At 44.0% G+C, this 15,279-nt stretch overlaps 1 protein-coding gene across 1 annotated transcript in view; it reads right to left on the bottom strand.

The window, feature by feature from the left end:
- Positions 1-326: 326 nt before the first annotated feature.
- The window catches only part of EPHA5 (EPH receptor A5), a 183,689-nt gene continuing 168,736 nt past the window's right edge, over positions 327-15,279 (bottom strand). The window contains exons 15-17 of the mRNA XM_009884013.1: positions 12,898-13,091; positions 9,815-9,970; positions 327-1,431 (exon numbers count right to left, since the gene is read on the bottom strand). Of these exons, the coding sequence (XP_009882315.1) occupies positions 1,326-1,431; positions 9,815-9,970; positions 12,898-13,091 (456 nt within the window). The 3' untranslated portion in view covers positions 327-1,325. The remainder of the gene's footprint in view (positions 1,432-9,814; positions 9,971-12,897; positions 13,092-15,279) is intronic.

Raw genomic sequence — 15,279 nt, 5'->3', positions numbered from 1 at the left:
CCCAAAATAATCCCACCATCACCACCCCTTTGGGGGAAATAGTGCAAAATCTCCATGCTGGATGACCACGGGCTCGCCTCCACACTGCACCCCAGGGCTTAACCCCCAGAATGAGAAGAGGAACAGCAAAATCCCTTCCTTCCAGCTAAAACCACCTTGTGGTTTCTCTCCTGGGCTCCAGCGACAGGGGTGAGGGCTGCACTGGGTGATGGCTACTGGGCTGAAATGCTGCTCCGGAGGCAATCCCATGCTGTCTTTGAGCAGGACTCATATACATGGTAACCGATGCCACGTTGTTGCTGGAGGCCACCGAGAACCAGATGTTATTACTTTTCTTCTTCTGGATGTCCCCAGCCCATGGTGGAAAGGAAGAGGGGGTGATGCCTTTTATTTAAGCAGACTCCCTCTACCTCATATACGCAACCAAAATTCCTGAAGGTTTTATATGTTGCTCAAACCAAACAGCAGCAAAAATACAAAGCATAGCAGTAACAGAAAAGGGAAACAAAACAAAGTAAAAGAGGAGGGGAAAAAAAAAGAACAAATCAAGGAAAGAGCCCCGATCTTGTACCTGATGCGTAGCAAACTGTACAGTATATACATCTCTGTCGTGTATTATCCTCCCAGAAAAGCAAACGAAAAGAACTTGGTAACACAGAGGGAGGAAAAAAAATATACACCCTGTATTGTATTTGCCATGGAGCAAGCAACATGTTTATACACTAGTCTCTATAACTTAATGCTGTGTAACAGCATTTTTTTCTTTTCTTTAAATTTACAAAACAAAATATCTATCGAGAAATAATCTAATCATATTGCTCTTCAATACACTTCTGTAGACAAGTAAGACTCGAAGTTAAACTTCAGTAAACCGCAGCTTTTGGGAGCCCACGAACGGCTACAGAACTCCTCCACTCAAGTCAGTCCTTGGAAGTATTACCATGTGCTGCTGTAATTCAGTATATAAAAGTGCTATATATATATCTATCTATCTCCCATGTACAGACAACGTGTGGTGGGAAGGCTTGTTGTTGTAGTCGCTGAAGCTTAAGAGACGGGTTAGCCTCATGTACAGCAGATTCGTTTCCATGTTCCATGCATCTTACATTAACTTCATGAAAATGAGGATACAAATAGGAAGAAAAGGAAAACTTCAGTCAAACACTGCTTTAGAAACACTGCGGCAGAGGCCAATGTCCTTCAGTTATAGAAACCACTGAATTTCCCTTTTTATCTTTTCTTTTTTTTTTTAGTCAAAATAAATCTCAGGGCTAGTGTACAAAGTGCAGGACTGACCCACTTGAGGAAGCAACTTTAAAACCAAGTTACAATGGCACCATCCCATTCACCAACTGGACCTTCATCTCCTGAAGGCTGTTCATTATCTTCTTCTGGTGACCAACAAGTGTCACTCCCAGCCGCCTCAAATCCCTGTGGGAGAAAGCAGACGTTGGTTCCAGGGACCGCTCAGGCACACGCCGCCGCGCACACCACGCGCCGCACGCGCTGCTGCTGCTGCCAGCGCCTACCTCTTACCATGGGCAGCTCCCAAAGCCAAGTTTAGTTGGCAAGTTTAATTTCCCACATTTTTTGTTTTATTAAATCATTTAATGGCTGACAGTATCTCAGAGAGGTGACATGATTTGACCAAGATCACCTCACTGGCCAAGGAGAAAAGCTGGACAGCAAAGTGTCAGCGTCACCTTTGGCCAAGGACTCTGCTATGCATGAAAAGTCCTACTTCCAAGAGAAAAGCCATGTAAAAAAGCCTGTGTTGCAGTTTCCTCTTCTCCTGGGAGAGGCTGGTATTTGATCCCGGATACGAGCAGTGAGGAGTGAGGTCAATCCATGGTTCCTTCCTCTTCAGACTACGCAAAGCCTAAGATACACAAACTGCAACCCTAGAGCCAGTTCCTACTGAGCGTTGAATGGCAAAAGCCTCGAGCATAGCCACCACCCCGATGACCCCCTAAAGTCAACAGGAATTGGCAATGCAGCTCCCCTCTGGGCCTTTGTAAATCTTCCTGTAAACCCACTTTTGGGTTTTTTTTGAGGGGTGAATTCTACAAGCCAAAGGCATTTGTGTTGAGTCTGTCTACTGGGCTGCCATTACAGGAAAGCTGTAAAATAAGATAGTTTATGAACTGCAGGATTAGGAGGAAAGATTGTTTTCTCAGCTCAGCCCTCTAAAATTTGGGTGTATAGATGAAGGAAATCACCAAGGTTGATGATGATGGAGTGAAAGAGTCACCTCCAGGGGACAACTTATCCTATACAAAGACAGGAGTGGGACAAGTCGTCCCCTGGAGATACTACAGCAGGACCCTCGTGTGATCAGATTTAATGACACATCTAGAGCCAGGTAAGACCACAGGTTATGGCAGAGTATAATTGTAGGGATTTCTTTCTAGTGAGAAAAGTGTTAACAAAGAAATTGTAGGAACAAAAGCTCAGAAGAAACATCAAGACAGGTGCATCTGTGGTTCTAACACAAGACACAGAGACTGTTAGAGAAGCAGCTTGACTTAAAGGAGACGTAGTGTTTTGTCCGAAGACTTCCACCAGAGAAATATCAGCCCCTCACTTTCTACCTCCAGGCTGGACTGAATAAAGGATGTTTTCAAAGTAGGAATATACAGTCTTCCCAATACACACGTGAATCTCAGAGCTGCTGACACGCTGCACGCAAGCCTTTCAGGTGAAAGCTCTCCACCGAAAGCCAGCGGGACATGACCTCCTCGAACACATAGGTGCTTTTTGGAAACCACACTGGCAGGGCTGGCACGTGCAAGGGCTGGGGATCACCAGTCACACCTGGGAGCCCAACCATCACCTGAGATGTATTGTAAGCCTGGCCTACAGCTCACAGCACAGCTGCATGCCAAACTGCAGGTGAACACATGCAATGACCACCACAACATTCCACACAACATTGTGTGAGCCACCCACGGAGGTGTACCTTGCTCAGGAGCTTCACATTCTCCTGTGAGGATACAACCAACCATCCATGTCCAAAAATTACACAGGTGAACATTGCTTTGAATAAAAAGCAATCCTGAGTGAAGGCTTATACGTTAACATAGAGCTGGTTGAAGCCAAAAGCTAGATTTGTTGTTCTCCAAGGATTGTCACACTTTCAGCCTTCTGATTTGGAAAATACCAGATTTTCTGCTCCAGGCTAAACACTTCATTTCATTATCATACCCTTTTTTGGTGATGCATCTTGATGACGCCTAGGGGAAATCACAGTGTAAGGAGCACGGAGCGAGGGAGGTCAATGAGACACACATCAGCAACACTCCTTACCTGGCAGAGAAAAGGCTGCAGCACCTGCAAAAGGTGTCTACCTTCTCAGGGGGACATGCTTTCATTTCTGCCTCCACTGAATTGTGAAACTAGTTCAGCAAGCCATCTTAATAATGAAGGAAAATGTAGTAATGCTATTGTTACATGCAATTTATTTTATGTACACAGCACAGTTGGAAGTTCACACCAAAGATCAAAAAAAAACAAAAACAAAACAACCTGGTACAGGACCTGGTTTTTAAGAGCCAACATCCATCTTCCCCCTGCTGAGTGCTGCTCTGCTGGAACTTTTTGAAAATTCAGCTTTTTTTTTTTTTTCCCCAGGTATCTAAAGTGCAAGCTGAGCTCTTTTGAGAATCCAGCACCATGTATTTCGCAGATGTATCATTTCTGATACTCTTGCATGTTATGCAGGAAAAATAGCCTGAAACTATAAGAAAGGCATGTACGTCTTGGTGTTCCACACACAGCCCCATCAGTCTAATAAATAAACCCTACTCACTACACGGCTTTTTTTTTTTTTCCCCCCTTATAGTATCCCCTTAACTCAACATCCTTAAGTCAATCATGATGAGAATCATCCTCATTGATTTACAAGAGAGAAAGAAGAAAAAGGAGTTTCTGGTTTCAGTCCATTAGCTGCTCACCAGGGGATCCAGTCTACTTTTTTTGAATATCAAATCCTTTCGAATGTGGAACTCTGGCCAAAAGCGTGGGGACTCCTCAGAGAGGGAACATAAACTACCGTGGGGTCTTTCACGTCTGCAAAGACGGAACATAAACTACCGTGCGGTCTTTCACCTCTGCAAAGACGGATCAGAAGACAACAGCTCCTGAGCCAGATGGTCACCTAGTATAAAATCAGTAGCTTTATTCAAAGGCCACCTCGCACGTTGCAAAGCCAGCAACAACAATTTCTAAAAACTGCCTAGAGAATGCAGAAGCTTTAATTCCCATTTTTCAAGCGTGACTTACAGCATATTATACGCTCCTGCGCATCCAGCACTGAAGGACTTAAGGCAGCGTAAGGCAGAAGCCAACTTTAAACAAAATTGGGTGCGCAAACTAGCTGGTTTGGGGACAAAAAGATCAACTTTGTGCCAAAGAGCTGCAAAACAACTGTTCTCAAGCTCCAGTCCAGAGCTGCCTTGCTCACATTACTGCAGCCGATTGGTAATTTCACTGGGCTCAGCTTCACAGAGCAGATGTGTGTGGGTATCTACTAGGGCTTTGCAATAGGAATGTGCAATTCCCTGCAAGAAAAGGCACAACCAAGACCTGGGGGCTAACGACACTTGCGATCAGGATCCAGGCCACACCTTGCCGTGCAAGTGACCCGACCTTTGGTGTTGGGTCTTGTGTGTGACACTTGCAGCAGCAGCATGGGCGCTCCCCCAGACCATGGAGACACGTGCACCCATGTGCTGTGGGGTCTCCCTGCTTCAAACTACTTGCCCCCCCCAGCAATTAGACAACTTTTCTTGTTTCAGGGAGAATTCTCCCCTTTTCACTTCTCTTTCATTCGCATAGGGCCGAAAATGGAAACAGGCAGGAATTAGAATCACTGGCCAACACAGTACTAAGAGCCCAACCTAAGCTGACCAAAAAGCCTAGGAAATAGAGGGGAAAATTGGTGTCAGCTCATCCCAAGCAGTCTGTACACAGCTGTGTGCATGCTGCTCTCTTACCACCACCTTGCACAAAAGCCCAGCTGCAATGTGCCAGTGACAACATGGTATCCCCTTCCCTGCAGTATCCTCCATTTGCAAGGGTTGAATTCACGGTCTCCACGTTGTAAGAAATATATTTGAAACATTTTATTTACAAACAGAACTACTTATACACCATGGACCAGTTTGTCAAACACAGTGTAGACTAGGACTGGATTGCCACATAACATACAACCCCCCTCACCAGCTGGTTAGTCATGCAAGCAAAAGGGACAGGTTCCTGAAAGATCTCTGTGGCCGGCAGCCGTCAACCTACCACAGATATTTTGTATTTTATCTCCCATCCAGGCCAGATTTCACCACTCTTCTTCATGTGGTGTAACTCTACAATTGCTCAGGCAAACCAGGACTACTCACGTAGTTAGTTGTCAGTTTGAATGAGGGGAAAGAAGAAGAACCTCAAAGACCTCCAGAAGACGCTAAAGAGAGAGGAATCCACCTGCTAGGGACTTTTGCATGAAATAAGGACTTAAAAATATTTTTTTAAGAGTTCATCTGCTCTTATTCATTATTCCCATCCTACCTGATTATAAGATGAGAACCGGTTTGTTCAGAATCAGACACAATATCACAATCTCAGGACTGAGATTTCACATTAAGAATAAGCATCTAGAGCAGGTGAATTCTTAAATGCTCTTTACCCAGTATAACTTTTAATAAATAATTTATTTTATTTTGGAACAAAAATAAAATACAATGCAAAGCAACACAGCACATATTATTACAAATATTCAGAGCTCTTCATCTAATAACAAACAACAGGGTGTCCTGAGATTCAGTGAGTACAGATCTTTCAAAAGGTGGAAGTATGTAGTCCACATAGTTAGTAATTGGTCCAGTCAAGGCTCAGACTGAAACTCATGTCACGGATCTATCTATTCTTGAGTATTGTCCTGGTAAAGTTATTCTTGCAGTGGATTGAAAGAGCTCCAGACACACTCAAAGTCACTAGGAGGTCCACAAGTTTAAAGAGCAGGTCTGGTCCACTGGAAAGGTTGCCTTCAAGTCTGATATCCAGTTGGAAAGAGGGGGTGGAGGGTGAGGCTCCACTTTTCACAAGGTGATTCGTCCCTTTGCAAGAATTAGAGCTAAATGTAGAAATCACTCTTTGTTTGAACATATACATTTTCAGGTCTTTGCTTAAGCAGGCAGAGCTCAGGACTTGGGGCGATATTCACTGGTTTTAACTTTTTAAACTTTTGCTTTCAGAAATTTGTCACTAATACTACTCTTTTCTGGAATAAATGCATCAAGCCATCAGTTTGAAAAAAGCAGGGCAGTGACTGGCATTTTGCTTTGCATGCTATGGGGCGGGGGTGTTAAAAAAAATGCTGAACATCTACCATTTCAACCAGGTCCTGTAAAGAGGCCACAAGCTGGATGCCCACAGTCACCAGTCCCATCAGCGTTATGGCCAACCCCTCCTACAGCACTAGCAATTTTTTTCAGTAGATTTTAGAAATTCTTTACCATCATCATTTTTTTTTCCTGCGTCTTCTGGCAGCAGTTATCCAGTTGTCCTCTCTCCATCTAATTTCCACATCTTTTTCCTACACAGTTTGAATTTGGGGAAGATCATTTTGGATGGTATTTGAAGGCAACCTCTTAAACTGTAAAGACTGTCTTACTGATGTCATTTGGGGAAAGCAAGCTACTTTCAGATGTTCAGATCATCTTTTCACCTGATCCCCCCAAGTCCCAGCTCTGAAATATACTGAACAGTTGCCTCTATTAAAAATGACAAGGAACATTTAACCTGAATTCTCCTTTGCAGAGTACAAATGTTTTGTTGTTCCCTTTTACGGGGAGAAAAAAATGAAAACCTCCAGAAAACCAAAACCCCCAATGTATTAACCTTTAAAGAACTTTGCTTGTTCTGGTGGTTATTTTCTGGAGAACCCATGATTGTCTCAGCTAAGCCCACCCAGGAGCCATTTCTCTCCCTTACTTTGTTGATTTTAAGGGCAATCTGCCAGTTTACATCAGCCTGAGCACATGGTTCAGGTCTTCAACACGGCACACCTTTCCTCTTAAGCCATTATGAGGGTTTCTCCTTTTTTAACAGCTGAGAATCTGGTCTTTTTTCTTTTTTTACTATACTTGAGAGGGGGTGAGAGAAGTCTTCATTTGGATGGCTTTTTGAGTTTTTAATGAACCTTCCACAGTCTTCCCAAAAATAGACCCAGGTGGGGTCAAGCCTTCTTGCTAAGCCATTGTTGCAACACAAAGGTGTGTGGGCTGAGATCTTCAAGAACCAAGCCTTATTTATGCAAGCTTCTCTGTCCAAGCCAGCTGGGGGTGCAATTTATTTGCTGGCATGGATAGCTAACTAGTTGCAGTTAATTTCAACCTTTTTTCAGTTTCAATTGAAATGCAAGATGGATTCATGAAACGTCTCCTTTCAGCTAAAAAAAAAACCCCAAATCCAGAAGCTCCCCAGGCTCCCAGGCTGACAGAGGAGTGTCAGCTCCTCTGCACTACTCTGCTGCTGTAAAAGCCTGGAAGAAAGCTGAAGCTGAGCAGCTCAGGTATATTGTCTTCACTGGGGCCAGTAAAGGACCAGAGCAGGATGACATCTGTGTTATAGAGAACATACTGGGACCTGGTGGAGGGGGCCTTAGAGGCAGTTTGGAGCTCGTGAGGGTCAGAGCATCTCTGGCAGCTACAATCTTATTTAAAGACTTTTGAACCAACGTGTCTTTCTGGCTAGAACCATACAGAAAATGGATTTCTTCGTTCATTGGCAATCAGAAAAACCATTTTGAAGTACTTTTGGGTAGCTTGAAAAGATTTTGAGGGGTACTTTTGAAATTTCTGGAATACCAGTGAGTAAATATAGGGAAGTATTTAAATTTTTAAGTTAAATTAAGGCGATTATTACACATTCTGAAATGTTGTACTCAAGAAAATGGGAGGTTAGGAATAGTTTTGTCAGTGGGACGGGATGCTAAGACTGTTTAAAACTACATGAGTAAGTAAACTTCTAATTTAGTGTCAAAAATAACCATTAATTTGGGCTCAAACTCAACATTTTCTCTGACCCAAAACAAAGCATTTAACTTCTGAGCATTTCTTTTAGAGCTCTTGAAATTGCATACAGTTCTGAAGAGGAACAGACTAGAAGCTTTTGTGAAACCTAGTTTTATTCTTTGATAGGACTAATGCAGCCAAAGAGCAACAAGTCTGTGATATATTTTAGGAAATCTGCATTTTCTATCAGAACTTGCTCTGGTTATGAGATTGAGGTGGGACAGTAGAGGGGAATGCTCCAACATTTTTCTTTCCTCTTAAATTACTGCCTCATCCTATCGCTTCTCTTCCCACTCATCCTCTGGCTAGGTCTTTCTGCTGCATGGACTCTGACCACCCTGGGGATGGACCTCTTCCTTGGTCAACGTTTGTAAATCACCAGTCTAAATGGAGCCCCGAAGTCTGGTGTTTCTGGGTACTGCCATATGAGACGAGTAGGTAAGGAACTGTGGAGTCCTCAAAAGCCAAAGTAACAGGGCACATAACTACAGAATCAGGTTGGGAAACTGCATGTAAGAGTCTCAGGCACCCAAAAAAGGATCTAGGTAGAAATCCATACACCTTGACACCCTAGATAGTTGCTAGAGAAGATTTAATCCCTAGCTCAGGGTTTTCACATGAATGCCTGAAGATAGACTGGATGAGTCCATGTGTAAGGGATAAATACTGGTGATGTGAGTGGAGCAAATAAGCTCTTGCACTCGCTCCATGTATCTAACACAAAACTGAACTCCACAGAGGTGTTACTGACCTGCATCAAATGCAAAGGACCTCCTACCATGTACCGTGAGCTCCACAGCAAGCTCTGTGGCAGACAGGAGAAATGCTGTGGTTCTGTGGGGTGTGGGAATTTTTCTTGTTTTATTCCCAATCCTTGGCACTGATTCTGTATGTGCACTGGCAATCTGCATGTGGTCGGAGGAGCCGCAAACTTCTCCAAAGCAGCACCGAGCATAATCCCTTCCCTTCCCATTCTGCCTTAATGCTTGCAGTAAACTAAGCTCAAATTAACCCAGCTAGAAAGGCAGCCTTTCGGGCGAGTTTGAGTAAGCGGCAGGAGGAAAGTACAGATGTCATTACACAAGCAAGGCAGGCAATTAAAGGTGAAGCATAACAAACCAGCAGCCCCAAGGCATTTACCAAGTCATTTGAGTGCTGTCACCCCAACTCCAGTCATACTCATGTGCAAAATCCAAGGGCACATTCAGAAGGAAGAGTCTCGGCCAGGGAGCCTTTCCCCTAGGGCTATGGGTTTGCTGATGCTCTTCTGTTTCGGTTTCTTATTTCTGTTAATGTTGAATACTATTTCCACACCTTACTAGGCACGACTGCCCACTTGGTTACGTCCAGATCAACTGTGAAACCAGCTAATCCAGTGTAAAGCCAGTATACCTCAGCAGGGACTCTAGCTCCTATACATTTACGAGCAGGGTGGGTTTTTTTACTTGTCAATAACCCCAAATAATCAACAGCTATTGCGTCAAGAGGACAGCCTGGCAACTAGTCAAACTCAAGCATTAATTTCTGTGAGTAAAGGATCCAAAGTACTGGCTGCCAGTGTAGTGACCATAAGTTTCAGTCTTCCCTGCACTTGTTATCATCAATACAGATGCTAAAACCACTGACTGCAAACAAAGGGTAATGGTTTTCCTTTCTGCAGTCTCATCCTTATGTATTTTTGAATGGTTTGTCTTCTCCCCCTCTGCAATTCCAACAAATGAGGTGAAAATGATCCGGGCACTACTCACTCTAGGGTCACCTGAGCCACTGCATCCATCGAACTGTATCCGTTCTCCATGAAGATCTCCGTGTATCGGCCCATTTTGATGGCTTCCAGCCACTCACCCACCGACCTGTAGGCACCACTCCCGACTGGACTGTGCTCTACCAACAGATTTGATACTCTAAAGACAAGCAAAAACACAGAAGCAAACAGAATCAGTATCGAGATGTACCCAATGTGACTCAGTTGCTCACATTTTCACATGGTAAAGATGATTCTTTTGTTGCACTTTCAGTGATTGCTGCTGCCTAAATCCTCCCAGCAGGCTTGATATGCAATTTATCAAACATACCACTTCACTTTTTGAGTTAATTCCTTGCATTTATGGTCCTCAATGCAAGCAGAAAAAGGAGGAGAGGACTAGTGTCCATCCCCATTACCTCTCGCCCACAAGCAGGCTCCCCTTCTATTTGGCTGCCCCAGTCACTCTTACTTCAAAGTCTTCGGTTTCGCTCCTCCTGCTCTGTTTTCCTCCTCTCCTTTCAAAATTCATAATTAGCTTAAGACAGTCCAGAGCCTGGAACCTGAAACCCAAATTAGATTTCCCAGCAGCGGCCATTGATGGCAGGCTGCTGTTAACACTTCAGGGGCTGCTCCTGCAGAGTCGGGTGGGGATTTCGGATGCGGGCAGCATCCAGCAAGCCCTGCAGAGAGCAGCAATGCTCCAACAACGCTCCAGCCCTGAAAACAGAGGTAGATTCCTGCTCCTGCACCCTCGCTCAAGACCTCGCCACAGCAATTGCTACCTGCTCGGTTATGCCACGCACGGAAGAAGCAATTCAGGCAAATAATATCCCTTCACCGCTGCAGAAACACTGATACGGTACCTGGCAGAAGCGACCCATGCTGCGTACAGGTCCACCACCCTACTAATGATGCGCAGAGAGCAAAGGGGGCTTGTCCAAGGTCAGCCAGGAAAGAAACTAGATTTGTCCCCTGCTTTGTAACCAGGACATACGGCTAACATAAGCCTCGCATAAAGATTATTACCCACAAGTAAAAAAACGTTTTCTGGGTCAGCCTCCGACGGTGCGAATTACACTTAAAAGACTTTCAACTGGAAGGAGAGATGGGATATTATATTATTATAGCACTTCAGGAATCTTCATATATTTTATGAGCACATTAGTATTATTTGTTTATTTAATAGCAATGCTGAAGGGTCCAATAAAATGTGAATACTTGCAGTACCAAGAGCATAATGGCTTCCCATAACATTTTACACACATGAGGAATTCAAAACTCCTAAGTAATCATAATGAGAAGTGGATTTTCATCACTAATGTCAGGAGGTACCTACTGATATGCACACGCTGTAATGTAGAGAGTGACTTCCTCCCTTATTTGCATTAATGAGAATTTCCATAAAGAATACATTACATATATAAAAAAATCCTTTACAGCTGCTGTATGTTGAAATTATGATTCATTTGGAATTACTATGGCCTGGGCATGGCAATCTATGATTATAGAAACACAGTCCCAACGCCTGGCCGTTCAGGTGCTCCATCCACATCGAAAATACCCACCCGCAGCTCTGAAAAGGAAAGATTTGGAATTGCATGGACCTGTTCATGAAATAAAACATCAGCAAAGTGCTTAGCAGCTCAAGGAAATAGTTTGCTGCCTATTTTCCTCTTTTCTGGCATAACAGTTTGGTATAAAAGGCTGCATGAACCAGCATATAACAGGCCTGGAAAATGATGGTTCTGAATTGAAAATAAGAGAAACATCACATATTTTGTGCTATCACAAACCTCTTTCTGCAGGTTTGCTGGGACTGATATTACATTTAATTGGTAATAAGAGTAATTTCTTCTTCAGATGGTAAATGATGCATGTGAAATAACCTGAGCAACCAGATCTATCTTGTATTTAAAAGTTAACAGAGATTTCATGAGTTGCCATGTGTGGGGACACGCCAGCATGGGGATATGAGGTCCAGCTGCAACAGGTGAGATAGGCCACGTGCAGCTGTGCAAGACTCACTCGGGAAGGTGTGGACATGGATGGGTCTAAGCTCACAACAGTACATCTGCTTCGGTCCACGCCATCAGTCTAACCTCATTTTACATCCCTCTCATTCCTGTCCACGGAAAACGACGTGTCTTTTTTTCCTCCTCTAAGAATAAGCTTTTCTGAAGGGCCTCTTCCAGTGTTAATCAGGGGAGCTCCACTACCATCAGTGAAGCAGCAATGATTTATATTCATCACTCCTTCATGACCTTGCAAGGGACTGAGTGATTAGCAACACAGATGACTCAGAAGTAATATTTGTGTGCTTACAGCAAAACAAGAAAAAGCCTCTCCAAGACTCCAGTATGATGGAGACCCCAATACTAAAACTTACTAAAAAATATGAATCTTTTTTTCTCCAAGTGCAACTTTAATTCTTGACCATATTCACCTCACTCCTCATTTAGCCATGCAGATATTCAGATTCATGTTTAATTGCACACCGGCTGCTCTATTCACTTTATATGGTTTTAGAAAATGGTTTGTGTATAGCTCTTTGGGAACCACAGGCATCCTCTCGTGATTACCAAGACTGTCAGAACTGGCAGTGGCAGCTAGCAAGCCTGGGAATAAGCTGTGGGAGCATGCACTTGGACATCTGTGAGCTTTGCACATCCTAAGAGTTTCCCCAAGAGGTGCTCTTCATTTGTATTACCAAGATAAAGTCAACAGGCAGATAATTTTAGCAGCATTTACTATCTACTTCATGTACTTAAGTCCTGCCCTCTCTAACCCTAGGGTAGAGCCAGGTAGCTTTATCATAGACCTATAAATACTGCTGAAACTCCCGTTTCTGAAAGATGGGCCACAGTAATTTACACACTGCATTTACAGAGTAACTGGATTGCTAACCTGTCTGCCAATTTCAACAGAAAAAGTTGATTTGGGAAAACTCCCCTGGACTTAATGAAGCTGGAGGAACATCCATGCGTGGATGCGTGCAGGCTAAATAATAACTGGTAATTCAACCCCAGGGACGGGTATTCAGACAAGGGTCTCACTCAGAGAAATGGCTCTGGCTTGAGTTTGTACCTGCTCGATGCATTAACCAACGTCTTCAAGCTGCTTGGGTTACGGATGAGCTTGTCCAACATGCTGACAATTTCGTCAAACTTGGGCCTGCTGTTGCGGTCTTTCTGCCAGCAGTCGAGCATTAGCTGGTAGAGAGCAGCAGGGCAGTCCATGGGACTTGGCAGGCGATAGCCTTCCTCCACGGCTTTAATCACCTACGAGAGACAAAACACGAGGCTGATGGGTTGATTTTCTTCCTCTTGCCTTTTTCCCAAATGCAAATTGACTTAAACAGAGAACTTTGGGACCAGCAATATGCTCATGTAAAATCGCACCGCCCCCCAACTCTGCACACAAGAGGCAAGCCCAGTAAACACAACTATCTTTCATATTTTCTACGAGATGGGTTGAGTAATTTAATTTTTGGTCACTGCAAAATTAATCTAGAAAGCCAAGGCACTGCAGCAAACCAGGGGGCCAGACTGCCAGGTTGCACTTGTTCAAAGCTCAGCTGAGGTCTGTAGGTTATATACCAGGAAACTCCTGGAGCCTACCCTAGAGTCCACGAAAAGCAGCCCACAAGGCTTTCTGGCATCTTCTTGGAGTGCAGTGATTTTGTTTATTCAGATGTTGGCTTCTTTTTAAATGAAAAGGCATGTGCTAGACCACAAATTTGTATTACAGTAATAAAAGTCTGACTGTATTTCAAAAGAGACTTTGAATGCTAATTGATGGATGGATTCAAGGCAGAGGCAGAACAACCATCTCATATATCATTCAGTGCTGTCTGGGTCTAGTCGTTTCTCAGTGTGGCCACATATCTGCCAGGAATTTAAAATGTCAGCCCAAGAGTATGTAAATTAAAACCAGGGGAGGGTTGTTGTACTGATTTCAAATACAAACCATCTCTGGTTCTATATCTGAAACAAGAGGAATGCACATGTGCTGCCTGCCCTCTTGAAAGGCAGAAATGAATAACTGAGAGCAGAATTGAAGAAAACAACTTGTTTTTCCCAGTTTGGGGCAGATTTACAGCAGGGCTCCAAGCCCAGCAGTTCCCATTTTGAACCACTACAATTTTCAGAACGCAGCTCGTGTTTCAAGCCACAAGAGTCTGTGATTGCTCCAAGAGAGTCCCAGGGGCCCATCTTCACACCCTCTACTCCCAAGGCTCCTTGACCAAAAGGAGATGGAAGCAGCTATTTGCTATGTGGAAAACCACAGTGCTTCACTGTGGGACTCCAAGGACTGCCTCAGATGCCAGTCATTCTAGGCACTGTCTCAGGATTTGAAAACATCCTGTGTTTAAAAAGAAGGCTCTGTGGTTAGCATGGAAGTTGTCTTCTCCATCTTTAGTCTCTATACGGGCAGCACAGGAAGAGCCGCGTCAGGCTGGCATTGCATTTCAGAAGGCTCCGAAATTCAGGACCTCATGGATCGCTTTTAAATTGTCCTCCACCACAGGGCTCTTTGCCAAGTGGAACAGTCCCAGGAATGAGCCAGGCTGGCTGAGCAGCAGTAGCAGGAACCTCACACTCCCTAAGGATGTACATAGCAGAGAAGAAGATAGGGGAGGCTTTGTAATCTTCTCCAAGGGTAGCGAGCACATCTGAAGATCTGGCCCACAAGACCTGCTGTCCTTTTGCGCCCATCTAAGATTTAATCTGTCACTAGAGCAGTTGCACCGCTCTCCACCCAACCTGCACCTGCAAAGCAATCTCTTCTACGGCCTAACCTTTGCTTACAGCATCAAAAAACAGTCCCACCACACTGTACTATCTCCACTGTCTGTTCTTCACATCATGCTTTTCAGCTGGACCCCGATACCAAATTTGCAGCTGCCCTATAAAAAAAGCCTCAGTGTAGCACAGCCACGAGAACGTTATTTGCTGTGTCCGCGTCTGTATTTATAATAATAATAACGGATCATCCTCCAGCTGTAGCAGAAAGAAAATAGTAGCAAGATGGGGATCAGACCATCTGGCACCAGCTCAGAGTATCTGAACTACATCTGCAATGGGGTTATGCATGTTTGATATTCCTGGCAGTAACATCACAATCAATAGCGTTAACTCAATTTACAGGATGTCGTTCGTTCTGGTGATACAATATAAATGGTATCAAAACACTGCAAGGAGCTAGGACGCTGAAATACACTGTTGCATCTGAAGGTGCCTTGGGGGTGGCAATAAGAGGAGCAAAAGAACGAAACAACAAAGGCCAAATCACTTGTAGCCACCACAATACTTAGAAAATAAGAGAATAGCACATTCGCTGTTCCATTCATTGGTGCATACTGCTTCGTAAGACTTGAAGAGCTAAAAGTTGCACCAATAATGAGGCATTTTTGTCCATGTTCCTCTTCTGGACAAGCACTACTCCCTTATGGATTGGGGTGGCTGA

The sequence above is a fragment of the Charadrius vociferus genome, unplaced genomic scaffold (genome assembly GCF_000708025.1).
Source record: "Charadrius vociferus isolate BGI_N301 unplaced genomic scaffold, ASM70802v2 scaffold4, whole genome shotgun sequence".
Lineage (NCBI taxonomy): Eukaryota > Metazoa > Chordata > Aves > Charadriiformes > Charadriidae > Charadrius > Charadrius vociferus.
Note: the sequence above shows the minus strand (reverse complement) of the source record. Positions and strands in the feature narration are given on the sequence as shown.